Here is a 20,144-nt window from a genome sequence, read left to right as displayed (position 1 = left end):
TTTTACTGGCAATACTATTCTTTATTTTTTTTTTTGAAGGAGAAGCATGCTTTTTTACAGCACCTGTAAACAAGTCAGTGAAGTATACTATTTTGAGTTTCCCCACATATATATTATTATTTTTTTGGAATGTTAGAATACCACAACACCAACTGCATTACATAATAGTTACTGAAGGCAAGTCAGGCTAAAACAAGGGTAAAGTTTTATGGCTAAAAATATTCATAGCAGCAACTTTTAAAAGATGATTTTATTAAATCAAGTCATTGCACTTGGTCATTTTATTGCTACAGCAAAACAAGGCCATTACATTTTTAATGTTTTCATTTCTGATTTTAACTGATTGTCTTATTCTCTTCATACATTTCAAGTTTAAATGCAAGCATAAAATGTTTACCAACAAATCAAGAGAGCACTTGTTTGTTTGTTTGTTTTTTTCCTGTGATCACAGTAAGAAGCATAAAAAAGAGAACCCCCATTCTCTTCCTATCTTCAGGCTTAAATTTTGTAAAGAGGTAACAGCTTTATAGTAAGACCAAACCACTAAATCTCAGTGGTCACACACAAGCACACACACAAATACTCCCAATATTGAAATACAAGTAGGAAAACTAGTAATATTATGTGTTTCAAAAAATAGCAAACCTGAAAAATACATTCACTAATAATTTGGCAATGACAGATTCCATGCTGTTCATCTCTAGTCTGTCATTTATACTCACTTATAGAAAAAAAGAAAAAAAACAATGATTTATCTCCCAGTAAAGGCTATTATCATTATGTACCATTTTGTGATATGAACTTTATGAATAAAAACAAAATTTCCATATCAAGAGCAAATACCAGTAAATTGCTAGATTGAAGTAATCATTTTTTCCCTTTGAGTTTGGCTTTAAGAACTTTACTTTTCGGTCAAGGACAGAAAATAGAGCCACAAAACTTTACTTTTCCATTCTGACTGAGGAACATACAACGCAGATACTTTAAATGTATGTCGGCATTCATGACCACCTTCATTTTATGCACTGGTGAGAAAAATGACCAAGAAAAACTTTAAGAACACCCTGAAATCTGCTGGAAACTTCCCTCACCCCATTAACAGGGTGAGGAGGGGTCACTCCAGCCAGAAAGCTAGAGAATGATTTCTAGGATACAATGTTTTTATTTCTAAGGACTTTCATTAAAAGAAAGTAAAACCTAACTTTTTTAGCAAGAAGGAAATCATTCAACAAGTCATTTAAAAATATTAAAACAGGAATTAACAATTTTGTTGAGTAGTGACCTCATCAGAAAAGCCCAGACTTTAAAGAGTTAAAATGTACACGCTCAATGCACAATCAGGTTTCGGGATTGGGGAGGATTTAAAAAGCAGGGTGACAAAGACAGCTCTGCTGAACTGAAGCATTTGCTGGACAAACTCAGTCATGGCTTTCATGTTCCTGCTGCTTTTCACAGGTACAAGCCATTGGCCGATACACTCCTGGGCGAGAAGAAGCAGCTGTCTGCCGAGGAGAAGTGTCGCCTTGTTCTCCAACAGTGCAAACTGCAAGGCTGGCAGGTTAGTGACCAGCAAGTTGCTCACGTAGTGGCTCAGGGTTGAAATAAGTGAGCTGAGTCACTGGGGGAGCCACCAGGCTCCCCGGCAAGAACTTTGATGTTTGGCAAGAAGAGACAGTCAGCGTATTCCCTGGAAACGCGTGTCTCTCTGACTTACCGGTTGTGGCAGCGTGGTGGCAAACACGTGAGGGAAACCAGCAAGCTCCCTTTGGGGCGTGGATGAGGACTTCGTGAAGCCGCCTTGTTTGCCCAGCTGTCAGAGTCACCTGTCACTCAGGCTTTCCGAGGGATCCGAAAGAGAGCAGAGATCAGAGAAGGCTGCATGAACACCTTGGTTTCTTGGCTCCTAGCTGGTAGGTGGTCAGCGTGCTTCAGACCCACTTCCCCATTCCTCAAGGGCCATATCTCCCCTGTTTGTGGTTTCTCTTTGCTGCCTCTCAGCCGCCCCACACTGACAATGTCCCTGTCCCTTCAACCTCACTCTGTGGCATAATTTTCCTAACTGGAAACATTTCGTTCTCTTCTGCGACGCCCCCCTTGGTTGGCAGCGTCCAGGGGCCCACTGGAGAGATAGATCCTCCTTCCAGAAGGAAGAACTAATGTGACGCAGAATAGCATGGGGGGCCCCAGAAACAGTGGGGTTCGGTTCTGATTTTATTCAGTACCTGAAACAACATCGGAATGCCATCAGTGACTAGTGTGCAGAACAGAAGGTTTGAAACATCAGAGAACTGAGGTCATAGTGATGTGAGAATGGGAAACAGAATAAAGCCCCAGACACCCCTGGACGTTTCTCCCTATAAAACAACAGAACGTGCTTAGGTGATGGCAAAGAGCGTGGCAGCTAATGGCCTTGGCAAAATATAACCATTACCAAAAAGCTGACATAAATGTCACATTAAAGAGCAGTAGGCATCTCCAAGGGACAGTGTAAGATAACGGATGAGGCTAAAGATGAGGGCTTTCCTTCAGATGGTTCAGAAGTGCCGGACGTGCGTGGCGGCGCCCACTCCAGGCGACACAGGCAGAGACTGCTGGCTGACATTGCCACACTCATCTGCCTGCAACGAAGGACAAGGAACCTAGAATGTCAGCACTGATGACTGATGGCTTAATTGTCTGTGCCACCCAATCTCTCTTTCTATTATCTTCTTTACCTCGCCTTTGTTTTAAACTAATAATGGAGCTGAGCTTTAAATAGTCTGAGGGAGGAAGCGCACACATCTGTAGTCGTCATGGATGCACATCCTTGCCGGGAGGTTGCAGTGGGAAGAGAGCACGGGGGAGTCACTAACACACAATGGTGTCCGCTCACCACTCTGGAGCCGGGGACAGGAGATGTGGGTGGGTTCACATAGGAACTGTTCCTCAGACTCGTAGGTAGCTGAAGTCATTTTGACTGAATCTTTGCCAGAGTTTTTAAGTATTTGAGTAGTAGTGGTTCATGAATACGTAAGTCTCAGATTCTTGTGTTGTATTTTTTCCCTTTAAAGAATACTCTCCGAGGGTCACCTGGGTGGCTCAGTTGGTTAAGTGTCTGCCTCTTGGTTTTGGCTCAGGCTGTGATCTCAGGGTCCTGAGATCGATCCCCATGTCAGGCTCCACTCAGTTCAGAGTCTGCTTGAGATTCTTTCTCCTTCTCCCTCTGCCCCTCCCACTCATACTCTTGGTCTCGCTCTATCTCTCCAATTAAAAAACAAATAATACAAAAAAAAAACAAAAACAAAAAAATAAAAAACAAATAATACAGATAAGGATAATATGTTTTACTAATACTGAAAAGAAACTCAAGTTGTAGGAAAAGGTGAGGGAACTTGGAACAGTTTTTCCAAAAGCAGGGAGTAACCAGGGTGCGTGAGGAGCATCAATCCTCTGATACCTGTGTGTAGAGCATGCGTCACACATGGTGACTACTGGGAGGCAGTTGGTACACCCTGCAGTACTTGAAATTGCAGCTGGGGATGGTATTAAATTGGAACATGCATTGGGACTTTGAACAAGGTCATCAAAATAAAAAACAGAAATGGGTCCCCGTTTCATTACACTAGTCTACTTTCCTCACTCCTTAGTGCCCCACGGGAGACTAAAAATATGGGACAAAAAACAATAAATAAATCCATCTATTCACTGCACGTTTGCTTGTGTGTTCCATATTCAATAGTTAAGAAAGACTAATTTCTTCTCCAAAATGTAATTTTTCATATACTTTATAAAGAAAAATCATTGACTTCATAGAAATAAAGCCTATCTCTATTATACTTTTACACTTTTATGCTAGAATTTTTAATTGATTAATTAATTAATTTAGAAAGAGGGAAGGGCAGAGAAGAAAATCTTAAGGAGACTCCGTGGCCAACCCAGACCCCCCAGCTGGGCTCAATCTCACAACCCTGAGATCATGACCTGAGCCCAAATCCAGAGTCAGGTGTTCAACCTACTGAAGCCAGCCAGGTGCCCCAGCAAAAGAGCTTTTAACACATCATTTATTCCTGACCTGGAAAGTCAGACTCCTCAGTTTCAAAAGCAAAGCATTTGTTTGAAATGTGTTGGTCATTGTGGGAAGAATTGTTATTATTTTCCTCTGGGTGGTCAATCAGGGCAAATTGAATGAGGAGCTGTTGAAGCAATGTAAGGTCCTAAGGGGTGGCTGTTGTTTCTGTAGCATGATTCCCAAATTGCTAAGAGTCACACTGTATGTTTCCATTAAGCAGTCTGTGTTCATCCTTTGGCTCTGAATGGTTACCAGGAATTGATAGTCATTCTTTTCCATATTTTTAAAAGCAGCACCAGAAGACAGCAGGCATCAGAGCCATCCTTTGCTGTGTGAAACTGCATAGAGTGTTAGCTAGAAATTCTAATCTCTTAACTAAAAATATGATGATCCGCTCACTGTCGCTCTGATAGATCTTGGAGGTGTTGTGAGATTGCTTCCGCTCCCCTTTTCATTAATCAGGCTCTGTGCAGGGAAGCCTTTGAGGCGTCAGTAGGGGGTTCTAGCTCCATGTTCTCCCACTTCGGTGCATTGCAGTGACTCCATGGCATCTCCTGTTTCAGCTGCGAATAGAGACATCTTCCCCTCAGTGCCATGGGGTTTGTTTACCAATCCATGCGTGCTGTTTATTCTCTGTGTGGTTGTGGGTCTGGCGTCCGTGTGTGAGGCTCTGGAAATTTTAATATTTTATACATGATGATTCCTCTCATCTACAGAATGTGTTACAACCATTCAGAGCTTTGGTTTTATTTGATTTAAACCTAATAACAACTGTACGCTGAAAAAGGAAAGTCTGCAGGGTGAGTGGTAATGACCTCATTTGAGATATGAGGAAATGGAGTCTTGCAGATCAGCATACTGATCAAGGTATTAGGTGCGGTTAATGTTTAGTTTCAGTGGAAAGGCCCCTTTGCTGAGACCGCATCTATGTCTTGCTATGCTGTGTTCTTTCCACCGCATTTAACTCGATCTATATCTTTTAATGTAACCATCCGAAGCCCTTTTATTCAGATTACAGAACTTGAAAGGCATAGATTATGTATCATAGTGTGAGCTTTGATCAAAGGCATTTATAGATTCCTTTATTATTCTGAGCAGATTGCTTCTTGAAGTTAGTATCTTTTTATGTTGATAATTCACCTGGTAGACAAGGAGAGTCACGCTGACTCCATCCCGTTGCAGGCCGATTCTGATCCCAATCTTTCTTACCCAAACCATCAGCCAGTGACCCTTACGTGGCTCAGTGCTTTTGGACTCTCCTTCCTTACTGCATCTTGGAACAAAAAGGAGGAGAAGGAGAAAGCGGAGAGAAAGAATAGAAAGATAAGATGGACACCAAGACCTGGAATCAAACGAGGATTCTCAGGAAGGGTTTGATCTCAGTTTTAGACCAAGCTGCTACTCTGGTCGTCCCCAGGCAGCCCCAGGAATGGGAGACAATGACGCTCCTGGAAATGGAGTCAGGGTCCCACTCGCTTCCAGCTCACAACTTGAGTGAAGTTGGTCTGAGAATGGTTGTAGTGAGCCGTTTGAGTAAATCCCCAGTCTGCAGTGTGTCAGGCTTCACTCCCTGCCATATTCTAACTTTCCAGCATTCTGCACCTCTCCGACATTTGTTCTCTCCTCTCTGCTTTCTTCTTACCCCTCACATTGTCCATCTTCTGTAAGATTACGGGCAGTCTCTCCATCACCGGGGATTTGTGTGTGTCGAGTTTGCTCTGTGTCCCCAGCACAGGGGGCAGAGGAGGAGGCATGGGATACAGTAGCAGATGAGTCTTGGTCTCTAAGAAGCTGCCAAACCGTACTCTATATTTTATGTGGATACGTGGACCTTTAAGAATGCACATTAGGATCTGGAATAATTCACAACCCAAACCTGAGAGTTGTAATATCTAGGGAGTTGTTTTGAGATGATAGTCAAGTAGAAGTTTAGCCCGTATCTATGATTAGAAGGTAAATGGGTTAATAAATTACCTATGGAATTAAGAATTGTTTTTAAAATTTGTTACCGCCCCATAAATACAATTTAAAGAGAATATTGTATAGGGCCAAATTAATTCTTTTAAACATTTATGAAAAACCTGTTAATCACACTGCTTGGGTTTTGCTCTAAAGCATTTTCGCCTTCAGATAATAAGTAACCTGTTGCGTATTTTACACCAGGAGCCTTCACTTCTAGAAGGAGCCTTCAGCCTTCTGCCCCATGATTCCAAACGGTCACCACAAGTTTTAGTGAACTTGCTCATGATGCTGTTCTCTTAACATTCTCAACATCGCAGATTTCACATCAGATGCTTTTATTTTGAACAAAAGTGAAAAATGATCAGGAGGTAGTGGTGGCTGCCAAGGAGCCCTACTTGCCGGTGGTTTCTTGTTCATGTTTACAAGTAAATGATAGGTCTTTAAAAATATGGTGGCCTAGTCGGAGCCTCATCCTTATTTCATGTGGAATTTAAGCTAGTTGTTGCAGGAGGGATGGAAGGTTCTGGAGGTAATCTGAGTAGACTGACTCAATATGATTGACTTGCAGAACTTTGGTGAGAGCCCCTTGTGATTTCTTCCAGGATCTCAGTTTTCTGTATCTCACTGGATATAGTTTTCTTTATGAAACAGATTCTTCAGATTACTTCATATGTGGAAAAGATACAAAGAGTTTGAATTAAGTCACAGTCTGAAAACAAGTTGCATGGAGCCGCTTGTTATTCACCTTCTGTTGTTGGTTTTTAAAAGTTATTCAGGTATTTGCTCCATCTAAACAGACATTTTCAGTTCAGTCCTCCTTTAAGGGTGTTTTGAAAATAATCCCTCCAAATCCAGGCACATTTAATCAACCACTTTCTGCCCTGATTTCCCCATGCCACAGAAAAGTGACTGGCAGGCATTTAGGCCCATGTGGAACATGCTTGTTTTGCTATGTTATGTCATTTATGTAAAGTGAAAACTTTTGAAACTACTAATTCTAAGTGGAAAAATAAATGGTATAATCTGATTTTCACACATTTTATATGAATCAACTGGTTATAGGATGATTTTTTTCTGTGTAGTTATTTGAATGCTATATTCATTTGAAAGCCATCTGGTGGGATGACGAAGGGAGAAACAAATCTGTCAGAGTCAGCCCCTGCGCTGCCAGGGGCGCTGCTTCCCAACACAGGCACTCGGAGCACAGGGAAAGTCAGTGCAGGGAACGGTGGCCCTCGCTTGGGGAAGCTTTCACTGGTGAAATGTCACTGTCCTTTCAAACAGATTGTGACAGCTTTGGGGCGGAGGAGGCTTTGTGGAAAGGCAGAGGAGAGAGTCCTGTGAGGTGAGGCTCCTTTGAAGCAGGGAAGATTACTGGAAGCTGGAAGAAGAAATGGAGAGCCTGTGACATGGTCTCAGGGTGAGAAGGCAGATCCAGCAAGACTTCCGGTGACTTTCCTCAAGATTATACAAGCAGAAAGTGAGAGACAGAGCTAGAACTTCAGCTTTGTCCCAACAACCCATGTGACATGATAGCTACTCACTCACATGTGAGCACATGCTTGTGTGTGTGTGTGTGACACAGAGCAGGATCGCGATCATGTCAGACCTAATAACAAGGGGCTCTCACAAAAGACAAACCCTGAATCTGAATGAAATACACTTTTCCTATTTTGTTCACTAACAAAAAAATTACAAGACTTATTTTCTTTACCACCAACTTCTAGTGTGAGTATCAGGGGATGGCCTAGATTTCATGGCGTGTCTCCATAAAATATATGATCTTTGAAGGAGCCACTCTTACAGTGCTGAGAATCATGAGATTAACATTTTACCATAACATTAAATAAAATCCGTTGGATGAAGGATTTATTATTTCATTAATCTAAAATAGTACAGTAGAGAAAAGATAATAAAAGTAAGAGCAAGAAACTGTTAAAGTTTTAAGCACCTTCCACTCTTTTTACATCTTCTAAGACAAGACAATGGTATTAGAGCCCTTGGCTCTTATTAGCACAATAAATTAATGGTTTATAACCTTTGTTTTATTACTCAAGGAGCACTTCATAAATCAGCTGTAAGTACAAGCTAGAAAATAGCCTATAAAATTATTCTTTCTCTCACATTCCTTCCCTTTCTCTAGAATTATTAATGTTGAAAGTAATAAACGTTAGTGATCTTAGCATATCTCTTGCTACTGTGTGCATTATAAACTGAGAATTACTATATAGATGCGTGTATAAGGGCTTTCCTTTTTTCTCTTACATTAGACAGACATGTGCATATATATGAGCACATTTTTGTATGAAAGTATTTATTCTTGATAAGAAATTTGAAAAATAGAGAAAATTAAAGAAGAAAATATAAATCACCCATAAATGAACTACCCAGAGATAGGTACTCCAAATGTTGGGTGTGTATCCACTGACCAAGCTTTTAAAAATGATGTTTACAATGTCTGATTCCTGGTCTGTGTGTCTCTCTCCTCTTTCACTCTGAACTTCATTGAGTAAAAACAGTATGTTTTCATATACATATATATATATATATGTGTGTATGTGTGTGTGTGTCTCATCATTACATTCCCTTACATCCCTGTAGAGTCTGGCACATAATAGATACTGAACCAGTATTTGTTGAATGAATGAATGAACCTACTTATTACCAGATTTTCTCCTTGGAAGTGAAGGTATCCACCATCAAGCCTTACGGACATTTATGATACCTTCTCCTTTAAAGTAATTTCACATCGTTCCTCTCAGCTTCCTTGCACAAAAGGCTTAGTATAATATCTGTCACATAATAGTAAGTGAAATCTAGCTGTGCCTGGTCCTAATCCAGCTCTTATCTCTTAGAATGCTACTTCATTTCCCCCTGCTCCAGGCTTATGTTTGATTAAGGCAACAAGCATTTATTGAGCACCATTGATGTTCCTGAAGTCACACAGGAGCGATATGGTACAATGAGAAGGCATAATGCTATGTCCCTCGTACGTGGCATATAGGCTCACAGGGTTGGGACCGGGAGGGAGATCAACAATAATAAAGAAGCACAGAGTGGTTGGGATCCACTTCAGGAGGGAGCCCACAAGGACCCTGGTTTAGAGAGGGCAGGTGTCAGGAAGGACATCTCTCCAATGAACACGTGTGGGCTGAGATCTGAAGATTGAAGAGCAGGAGGTGCGGTCTGGGGCAGGAGCAGAGTGTGCCAGCCCTGAGATGAAGTCAGCTGAGGGCTGGTGGTGGCCGGAGCGCTGGGAGAGAATGGTCCATAGGGCAATGTTTCTCAACGTGGTGTTTTCTTTATTGCCATACTAGGGAGGAAAATTAGCGAGAGAATTACTCCTGAATTCATTCCTGGGAAGGGTGAAACAGTCTTTGCTATGGCACTGGCTTGCGGCGCTCCAAAGCTCAGTTCTCCAGGACAGTAGCTAACAACAGCTCAACAGCTCCTAAAAAGTGGTGGAGCTGTCCATGTGTCATCCAGTGTTCCATCTTGTATACATCCATCTCATTGTCCCCAGTTCCAGGTTTATTTAGTCCTAAAGCAAGCCTTTATTAAGTACCTATTGTATACTACAAACTTGTAATAGCAAAGGAGTTTTTTGCGGATCAGGAACCAGTTTCACTCCTTGGGGACATCAAGTCACCACCTTTAGTACTGGGCTTAGTGGTAAGCAGGGGTCAAGTCTGTGGGATCTTGGTTGCATCAGAACACCATGTTATGCTTTAAGTTCATTTTGAAGCCATCGATAAGCTTCAGAGAGGATGGTGACATGACCTGATTTATGCTTTAAACGTGAAAAAATGCATTGCTGGACAGCAAGAACAGAGCTGGGAGGCCGGTTAACAGGTGAATGTAGATGGAACAAAGGACAGCCAAGGCAGTAAAGGGACAGAATACGACTCACAGTGACCTTCAATAGATAGGCCTATTCCATCACTTGAAGAGCTAAGCCTCTTTTCAAACCGACATTATTAACAAGGGCAAATTTGCTGCACAAAATATGTATGGATCTCCAAATGATGGAAGCACCTGGCCCTCTAGGAGTTCAAAGCAGAAGATGGTTCACAAAAATAAATATAGATGAATCTTAGGGAAAATGTGAACACACCACAGAACAAATATTTGGGAAATTACAATAGCTCTGTAAGTATTTTTTTAATACCTAAAAATGCTCTTCAGGATGAACAATATAAGAGCCGGTGCCCAAGATGAAGCGCCAGTAGTATTCCTTGTTTTAGAAGTAGAGCGAACCTCAGAAGGCACAGATGGCAATGACTTGGCAGATGATGGTGCTGGAGAGCCCTCTGTGTTTCTCTGTGTGCAGGTCGCGGGCAGGATGACGGGCTGTGATCGTGTGGCCACTGCTGTTAATCATTTATAGCATACACATTCCATGAGACAGGTAATTCTTATTCATATTCTCAAGGCCATTTTGTTGAAAACAGTGACCAGACGGTGTCCCTTCGATGACTACATCAACTTCTCCAAGGCACTGTCTCCTCTCCAATTCTGAAGCTGATCAGCATTGTTTGGGTTTGGCTTTGGTTCACTTTGCCCACTGTGTGACTGAGCTGAAGAGGTTTACTTTCCCAAGTGCTCTTGACCACAGCAATGTGATTTCTGTAATGACGTACTATGTAGGCTCAAACAGGGAGTTATTCACACTAGTCAGCTCAAAGTAGGAGTTTTTGTTCATCTCTGCTTGCTGTACAGGTCATACTGTTCTAGGTGAGAGTAATTAATTTTCTTAACCTGTAATTATATGTAATTTGAGCCGAACCACCTTCCTCAAATACCGGAAGATGTGGTACTCCATTCGATGTGTGTGGCTGTAATTATCTTCTCTGTGTTGAACTGAAACTTCAAGAATAGTCTATTTATAACAAAGAGAACTTGTATTTTAGCATAAATGTATCCTCTGAGGATGTTTAAAAATATATCTAGAGCCAGGCTGAACATTAGAATATTTCCAGTTGGTAGTTTCTCAAAGCTACCATGAAAATGTACAGTATTGAAATATCAATAATCAAACATACACACATAGAATAATGCCCATCCTTAGAAATGTAATGAATCAAAGAAGCAAATAGGGGAAATATGAGAATTCAGCCTGAAGAAGATGAATTTTGGTTAAAGGGTTGTCTAACTGAGCTTCTTGGAAGGATAGACCATGTTCTATTCTTCCTTGTGGTTCTAGAGCCTAGCAAGATGCCTGGTATCAGGAAAGCCCCTGGTCATTGTTGGGATGGATGGATAGATAGATAGATAGATAGATGAGTGGATGAATAGAGGGATGGGTGGGCAGGTGGGTGACTGGATACAGGGAAGGATGGATGTGTGCATGGACGGATAGAGGGATGGATAGACGAGTGGATGAGTGGATGAAACGCTGGATGAATGATTAAAGAGATGGAGAGGACAGATACTTGGTAGGATAGATGGGTGAATAAATATGAGAAAAGAAAATCAGGAAAGCTATAATGATACAATGTGCCCATAGTATGTGAAAATGACACACAATAAGGCATAAGTGTAGGGCTTTTCTTGGGTGCATGTGGAAGTGTTGGGGTTTGGAGCTGTTTCTGTCTGGAAGAGATTACCTTGTAGGTACAGAAAGTGCTTTGCATGGTGAAAGTAGAAAGAAGAGTGCTTTAAAGGAACACAATGATATCCTCAGATCAGCAGGAAGGAAAACAAGGCTGATGGGAGACTGATGCAGACATCAAAACACGTAAAAGAAAGACTGGTGCTCAGAATGTTGTCAAGAAAGCTGTTTTAAAACTGGGAAAAGACCTTCTTTGGTAGGGAATTTTTGGGAGTGCTAGTATGATGGTGAATAATGACCACTTTTGATGCAACTATAACATGATATATCTTGTCTTTTAAATGAGAAGTGCTTATAAGAATAATGCTACTGTTTTTAAAATAAGGAATATTAAAATTTTCAAGGATTAATTCTTTGTCAGTAATAATGAAAAGAAAGCATTTTTGCAGCAAAAAATAAGCATTCACCATAAACTATTATTAAATGTATGGTAATTATTAATAAAGATATGTCAATAATTATAGACATAGTATCTAACATAACACTTAGAGCAGTAGTGACATTATTATTATTTTTTTCAGTAGTGACATTATTCAATACAAACTCCATGCATGAGAATGCTGCAGGCCCTTGATGGTATCTTAAGTCTCTAAGAGAGAGTTTTCTGCTCTCACAGAGTGTGTGGGAAGCTAAAGTAACAGTAAATAACACTCATTTTAAAAGAGTAAGAAGTGTGAGCTCTTCAGAGATTAACAAAAAAGATATTATGGAGGGATCCCTGGGTGGCTCAGTGGTTTAGAGCGGTTTAGAGCCTGCCTTCGGCCCAGGGCGTGATCCTGGAGTCCCGGAGTCAAGTCCCACATCGGGCTCCCTGCACAGAGCCTGCTTCTCTCTCTGCTTGTGTCTCTGCCTCTCTCTCTCTCTGTGCCTCTTGTGAATAAATAAATAAAATCTCTTTTTTTTAAAAAAGAAAAAAAAGGATATTATGGAGGGCTTTGAATGCTGAACCCAAAGGTTTACATTTTAGCTTCTAGGCAATATGGAATCATTGAATATTTCTGGATTATTAGTAATTTGGAGGCAATGTGCAAGATGAGTCAAAAGCAGGTAAAGAATTAGAGGGCCGGATAAATTCTAGATTTCAGTTTGCGATAAACTTATAGGAGAAATTTGTTGGCACCAGAAATATGCAAGGTTAACACTTTTGTTTCTCACTCTTTTCATTGGATGCATTTTTACAAAATGAATGAGTTCAAATAGTTTAAGCAATTTTTTAAAAATGTATTTAAAATGAACTGCCTTTTAAGATCTGAGTTCTCGTTATCGCTAGTGTCCATTATAATCACCCTTGAAATTCTGCTGTCTTCCTTTTAGCATTCCATTTACTTTTATATCCTTCACCTTAACAGATGTAACTTTCGATCTTTATTTTCCAACATCAGCCTAGCCCACATGATCTCACAGTCAAGTTAACTATTTGGACAGGTACACAAATAATGACAAAAACAGGAACTCAGTGGTATTACAGAGGTACAGACTAGGTGCATTAGGGATGTGGATGTGCTATTATAATGAAATCATTATTTTAAGGTACACGCTAAACTCAGAGTTCACCAAGCTGTCTATGTTGTAAAGGGTAAATAGGAGCTTATCCAGTAGAGGATTGAAAGAAAGGCATATAGTGTATGTTAGCCAGAAGAGAAAACTAAGCTCCCATTTTGGAATAGTGAGCAATAGATATGGCTTGAGAATAGATAAACCTCAATGCATTGAATAAAGCCATACTATAAAAAGACAAACAAACATTTCAGAAGAGTTTGAATATTTTCCTGAAAATCGTGACCTGCTATTAGATCACTTCAGGCATGAAAGTAACATGAGCTCGATGTTTAGAAAGACCGCTCTGAACATAGTTTTGCCCCAGTCTCCCAATCTGTGAATGGGGGACATTCCTAAAAGGGCGAGGCCAGTATTAGGCTCCTCCTGCTGGAATCCCAGGATTGCCATGGAAACCGTGAGTGTCTGTACCCCTCACAGGAGGGCCACCTTTACCAGCAAGCTTGCTCCACCTTCTGTTTGTCTGCACCTCTGTGATTGGAGGCAGCCTTCAGTGATGATGGGGAGAAAAGGGAGAACATATTCATAGGTCCCTTTGATCTCTCTCCAGTGTGTCATCCAGGCCACCTACATGCCATCCAGCAGCTGTCTATGATCCCCCAGCCTCCAACTCTAAAAAATCCCTGAGAACTGTAGCAGTAATTGAAGCTTTCGAAGTCATCAATGACAATTTTGTTTAATCTCTTAAAATCTGCCACTTCAAAAAAAAAAAAAAAAAACCTAATGGTTTTCTAATAAAAATAGCGATGACTATAATTCACAGATGGTTTACTTTTACAGGAGTGAGAATGACATTAACATTTTAATCTCAGATCAGAACACTCTGCATCTAGGGAGTACACAAGGAGAGGGCTCAGTAGGAGAATGTTTTAACCTCTCCTTCTCTTTGATTATGAGAAACATCTTCTTCTAAGAGAATGCAACCAAAATAAAAACTGTAGGTGATCGGAACATTTGGTTGCATTTGAATGAATCCTAATGCATCAGATTTGGTATAGCACACTAAGGCACAGATTACAGAGTAACTTTACAGGAATTCATTCCCATAGAAAAAATTAAAGTGGCCAAGATTTTTCTCCTGATCAACATCATTAGTAGACAATGGAAATACAGAATCTGGGTTTTTTTGGCTAAAAAAGATTCCTAGATTTATGTCCCAGTAATACTTAGCCCGAGTGATAGCAGAGGACTTAAGACTACAATGTGTTACTCAAAACAGTTTCTGACAAAGAAATCCAAAATACTACTAAATGATGAATTTCATTCTTTAAGGGAAGAAGAAGCATTTATTATAAACATGACATCTCTAAAAGACCAGCAAAGTCAAACAAATCTTAAAATTTCCAGTGAGTCTCTCCAAATATTGCCAAACCACAAATAAATTATGTGGTAAAAACATAAGTAGAAAGAAAGAAAGAAAGAAAGAAAGAAAGAAAGAAAGAAAGAAAGAAAGAAAGAGTCTGCCCATTGGATAAGTATGAAGTATACTCAAATAGCTGAATAGAATTTTTTAACCCATCTGAATGTGATGGTAGAACAAAACCCCCGCCACGCAAGCAAAGTCTCTGGCTACCTTAGGGGGACACTTGTAATGTAAATTCAGGCTTCTGTCCCTTCCCCCTCCCAATGAACCAAAAGCCCAGAAGCCTCCTTCATTTGCAAAGTCTTTGGATTTACCTCTGGAGAATTTTCAAGGGCACAACTATACCAAACCTCGCCAGGAGCTTTGGAAGCTGCCCTATCCTCTGGCTCCCAGAGGAGCGTCTGCCTGTCTAGCGCCACACCTTCTCACATGCCCTGTGCCTCACATTCCTGCCCAACTCCTCCCTTCCCAGGGATCCCAATCCATGGATCTCAGGAAGGAGTCCTTTTTTTTCCTGCCTGCAAGACATTCAGGTCTGCCTTATGAAGCACTCAGACCACTCACTCCTTAACTACCCACCTTCCACCTTCAGGTCCTGTGATGTCTCTAATACACTGTGAGAAAAACCTACTGCTTCCATATTTACCCCTCTTCTAATTTAGCTCCCATATGTGAACTGAAAACTGGACATTCCTGAAAATACTGTTATGAGGTTTCACTTTTTCTCACTTCCTGTGTCTCAGTGGAGGAGCAAGGCCAGCTGACTCATTGCTCCCCAGCCTTCTGTGTTACATCTATACCATATGTAGAACACTTTCACCCCACTTTTCTTTTATCGCCCCCGTCATTTGTTCTATCACCTACTGGCTTCCATGACTTATCTTCAGTTTGCTGAATGACTTAGGGTCTGGCTTATGTTTTCATTGTCCATCATATCTTATTTTCATCCTTGAAGACATTATCATCCACCGCTATGACTCATCTTATACCAGGATTTCACAATTCCTTATGTTCTGTTTCTAATCTGAATCCACCCTCCCCACATCCCTACCACTTGTGAAGTTCAAGAATATATCTTCATATTCTTAAGGAGATGTAAATATATGTGCATAATGGCAAATATACAATGCAATATAATAAGAGAAATAAAGAATCATTCATAGGGTGTTCTGGGAACACAAATGAAAGTCATCAAAGCCCTACTAGGTGTAGATAAATGAGTACCAGAAATCTAGTAATGGAGGTAGGGTTTGATTTCAGTCATGAAGGATAAATAAGAGTTGGCCAACAGACAAGCAACAGTGGGTTTTCCAAATCTGAAATGTCAATGACATTATATTGTCCCACTTCACCAAGTGCCTCCCAGAGCCAAGCCCAACAACCCATTCTTCCAGACGGTTTTAAGAAGGAACTTTATAAATTTCATATAAAACTTCAAAAAGTATTTTTATGAAGTTTAGCCAAGATCCTCTTTAAATCTTTCAGTGCATCTACATTGTTCATAGAAAAATGTCTAGGTTTTCCTGGAATACTTTTCAAAACGTGGCCACCAATTATGTGTGTTGCTTCTTCCCTCATCATTGTTCATGCAGCTATGCCTGAGGATAGATTCCCTGCCCCTTGGTGTTCACAGGCTGGTTTTTCTATCCCATATTCATCTTCTCCCTCTATCCCTAGACACCGTGGAGAATTCCTACCCATCCTTCAAGACTACATGGCTTAGATAACTTGCTTCTCAGTGAATCCTGCCTGACCCGTCTTAATCACCTCTTCTCTTTGGTGTCCCTTAGACATGACTCTCATTTTTGCTCACTGTTGGTCATCCCCAGAAGCTTCTCTTTGAGGACAGTATCCTCCTTTGTATCCCCAGGATCTAGCACAGTTCTCAAGATAAACCTTCTTCGGTGTTTTAAATGGCTGTTAGATATATCACTGTAAAAGATCTTTGTCATCCAATCCAACACCCTTCAGCGTCTCCATTTAATTAAGAGAGTGGAACTAGAATCCAGTTGTCTTAATTCCATCACGTAGGTCTTTTCCCATGTCGAGCTCCTGCCATAAATTAGTTCCCCTAGGTATCATTACTGACTCCCACCCATTGTGTAGAATTGCTAGCTCTCACTCTTCTAGACTTGCAGGTTGGGACACAGGTTTGCATGAATTTTGCCTCTGGGATTAAGCTTCCCACCATGAGTTGCATGCACACCACAGTCAACGATGAATAGAAAGATGCCATGCTCCCTCCTTCCCAGTGCCTGTCTCACAGATTTGTTCCGCAGTGCTCACAGACAGTACCAACTGTTCTTCCTGTTGACTGCCAAAATAAGTCAGCAGTTGGGAAGGGGGAAAAAAAGAGACTATGAATTATGGAAAATAACTAGGGAGAGGGAGTGGCAATACAATGGGAAAAAGTAGCAACTCTCTGTACTTTCCCACCCAGGTGACTGTCTCAAATTTCAACAAACTAAAAGAAAACTAAATGAAGACCAGGATCCAAGCCACTGAAACAGGACAGTATTTGAGAACTTTCCCCATTAATCGGACTCACCAGCCTGGCCACCATAATGCAAGACTCAGGCCCCAATCGCTTGCACAACCGTGTGTTTCATTAAGACAGCAGATCATGGCGAAGGGGGCAGTTAGGTGGAAGGATGAGGAGTGAAGTGACAACATATGTTTGGAATAAACCCAGTTTTCATATGAAAAGGTTCGTAAACCACCACTGGCCAAGCCTTCTGGAGACAAGTCTGACCTATAAACCCTTCCAGTGCCTAATGGTGTGTGCTACGTGCAAGCTTTGGGTGTCATTGTGATGTATGCCAGGGCTGTGGGGTGTTAGCATCTTAACATCCCCAGCTCATGCTTGGGATCACACGTGTTAGTCTTCTCATTTTGGTGGCGTTTATCTCAAGTGCTAAGAATATTATCACAAGGTTTGCCTGAGCAGTTTTTTTCTTAATCTCACAGAGTATCACCTCGGAGCTCCCACAGCACCTCATGTTAGTATTTACCAGGCCCTTCTGTAATTATTTATGTTTGCTTCTCCTCAGAGCCTGCATGAGTTTACATCGTGAGGGGCATTCCTCACACCTACCACACTTCTGTGAATTCTTAGAAGATATGCACAACACACAAGGAAATTATTTTGAAGATGCATGGATGTGGTTTATTGTTTTGTGGCTTTAAGACTTTCCTTTGGCAGCTGTCATCCTCAGTAGCAGCACGTCTGGACTAGCTCGCATACCACTATAGCTTTTGTAGAAGCTGATTTGGTGACTCGCTTTTTAAAAATTCCGGAGAGAAATGCTCATTGTATTACTGTTTACACAATCATCTAGAAGATTATTGCTCATAGATGACTTTGTTAAGACCTTTTACTTTTGTGCTGTAGCTCTATAATTGTGGTTGTATAAACATTCAATTTATCATAATACACAGTGTAGGGGGGAAAAATAATTGAAACAATTTTGTGTGTCAGCTTTATGGTTTTTTTTTTTTTTTTATGTTTCTGTTTTATTGCTTTCCTTTTCAGAGACTCAACCCCCCTGCTTTGAGTTGAGGAAAGAAAAGAATCACAAAGGGTGGATGAGGGTCTAGAATGTGAGCGTTGTTGATGGGGATGGTCTTACCTTCTGATGGAGTCATGGCCACTGTTCCTCATTGGCCCTACAGGGTGCAACCACCACAAGTCTAGTATGAGGGCATTTGCAAATATTAATGACCATATGTGCACACAGCAAGCACACTTATTCGAATAGAACCTTTGGGATTGTGAGTAAATGTAATAGTGTTGTTAAGAATTAAAGAAGATGTACCGGAATTAATTTTGTTAGCTTTGTTTCTTCTAATCCTCTTCTGGAAAAACCTCTTGCCTGACTGTTTTCCCATCATCATTTTTGGCATCTTCATGCTGTTTAATGTCTCCCTGCTGTTTGTGTTTTAGATGGGAGTCCGAAAAGTGTTTCTAAAATACTGGCACGCCAACCAGCTCAATGATATGTGCCTGCAGCTGCAGAGAAAAATTATAACCTGCCAAAAAGGTAACAATTACACCCTAATCTTTCTGAACCTCTTTGAGCTGAAATACAAAATCATTTAATGCACCCCTGAGTTGAAACATTAGTGGGATCTATGCTGTAGGGGGTCCCCTCTGTCCTTACGATGACACTGTATGTGGGCAGCTTTCAGGCACTGAGCCAGCACGGTGGCTCTGTTTGCTCTTTACCTGTCTCTCAACCAGCCTATGCACATGCTGCTCTCATAGTTTATCTGGTACACATTCCATCTGAAATTTTATATCAAATTTTCACCTAAATCACATCATATCTTATGTACTCAGCCATCACCTCGCAAATATTCATGCTTGTTGATTTGCTCAGAAGCACAGGCCAAAGATGTACCTTTGAATCCTCAGTGGGAACCCCTCCACATGGCATGTAGGTACAGATATGAGCCAGATAGAGGCCACTTCAGTCAGTGCCACTGGTGTGCTGGGATTTGGAGGACTGGCATAGGCAGGTTAGCCAGGATATGTTTTATGTAATTCGACATGTGCCTTGGGAAAACCCTTGACTTTTGTTTTTCCTTTATGAAGTGACAGTAATATTGGAGTATAATCTTCAATAGCAGACAGCTTCACTTTAGTGTTGGGGGAGATTTCCATGTAGAATTTTTTTCCCTATTAAAAACCCAAATGACCACTGAAAATGGGTACATTCAAAAAATTCTTAACTCACATAAAATATGCATATAATGAATAGACACTAATTTTCTAATTTTCTTAAAGATTTAATTATATTATATATCATAAATAAAATATTTAAAGCTTTCCTAAAGAAGGAGAAGTTATAGGCTAGTTTTGGGGAACCTGCTGTAATGGGCCTAATTAGCTCTCTGATATCTCTAACAAGGTAAAACACAAGCATGACTCGCAGGATGCAGAAATCAGTTTTATTCTGTTCAAGCCTCTGTCCATGGAGCCCCTGCTCCTCCAAGGGAGTCCCATCGTTTTCTAGGGATAAAAAGCCCTGCTACATGCTGGTGACTCAGCCTATCTCCAACAGAATTTTACATTTCCGGTCCAAGTAATGCTCAAATTTCAGAATTACCTTGCAAGTTAAACCATCTTTCTTAGCCACCTCAGGCCCCGCAGGTGGGGCATGGGCGCGGCTCTCACCCTGTCTGTGCAGGTGCGTGTAGACCCTTGGGGCTGACAACACAGGGAATGGTAGGGGCCCGGGCAGTGCTTCTGTGTAATCTGGCATTGGGTTTCTCTGATGGGGCTGCAGGTGTTCAGAGGCTCTTGGCATCCTCGGGAGCACAGAAGCAGCCCTCTGCACTGCCCACCGTAGAAGTGGCACAACCCCTCCTCAGGACAGTCGCTTTTAATTCTCCCTCGGCCTCTAGGCATCCACAGACAGTCTGGGCCTGAGTGCTCTCATAAAGCCTCTTTATTTTTTTTTTATTTTGTTTTTAAAGATTTTATTTATTTATTCATGAGAGACACGGGGCGGAGTGGGGAGAGAGATAGGCAGAGAGAAGCAGGCTCCATGCAGAAGCCCGACGCGGGACTCGATCCTGGGACTCCAGGATCACGCCCTGGA

The 20,144-nt window shown here is 41.2% G+C and overlaps 1 protein-coding gene across 1 annotated transcript in view; it reads left to right on the top strand.

Moving 5' to 3' along the window:
• Nucleotides 1-20,144, top strand: part of MYO16 (myosin XVI) — a 480,319-nt gene that overhangs the window by 377,396 nt on the left and 82,779 nt on the right. Inside the window, exons 28-29 of the mRNA XM_072782401.1 lie at nt 1,456-1,558; nt 18,485-18,581. Coding sequence (XP_072638502.1) covers nt 1,456-1,558; nt 18,485-18,581 — 200 coding nt within the window. The remainder of the gene's footprint in view (nt 1-1,455; nt 1,559-18,484; nt 18,582-20,144) is intronic.

This window comes from Canis lupus, chromosome 17 (assembly GCF_048164855.1).
Source record: "Canis lupus baileyi chromosome 17, mCanLup2.hap1, whole genome shotgun sequence".
Classification (NCBI taxonomy): domain Eukaryota; kingdom Metazoa; phylum Chordata; class Mammalia; order Carnivora; family Canidae; genus Canis; species Canis lupus.
Note: the sequence above shows the minus strand (reverse complement) of the source record. Positions and strands in the feature narration are given on the sequence as shown.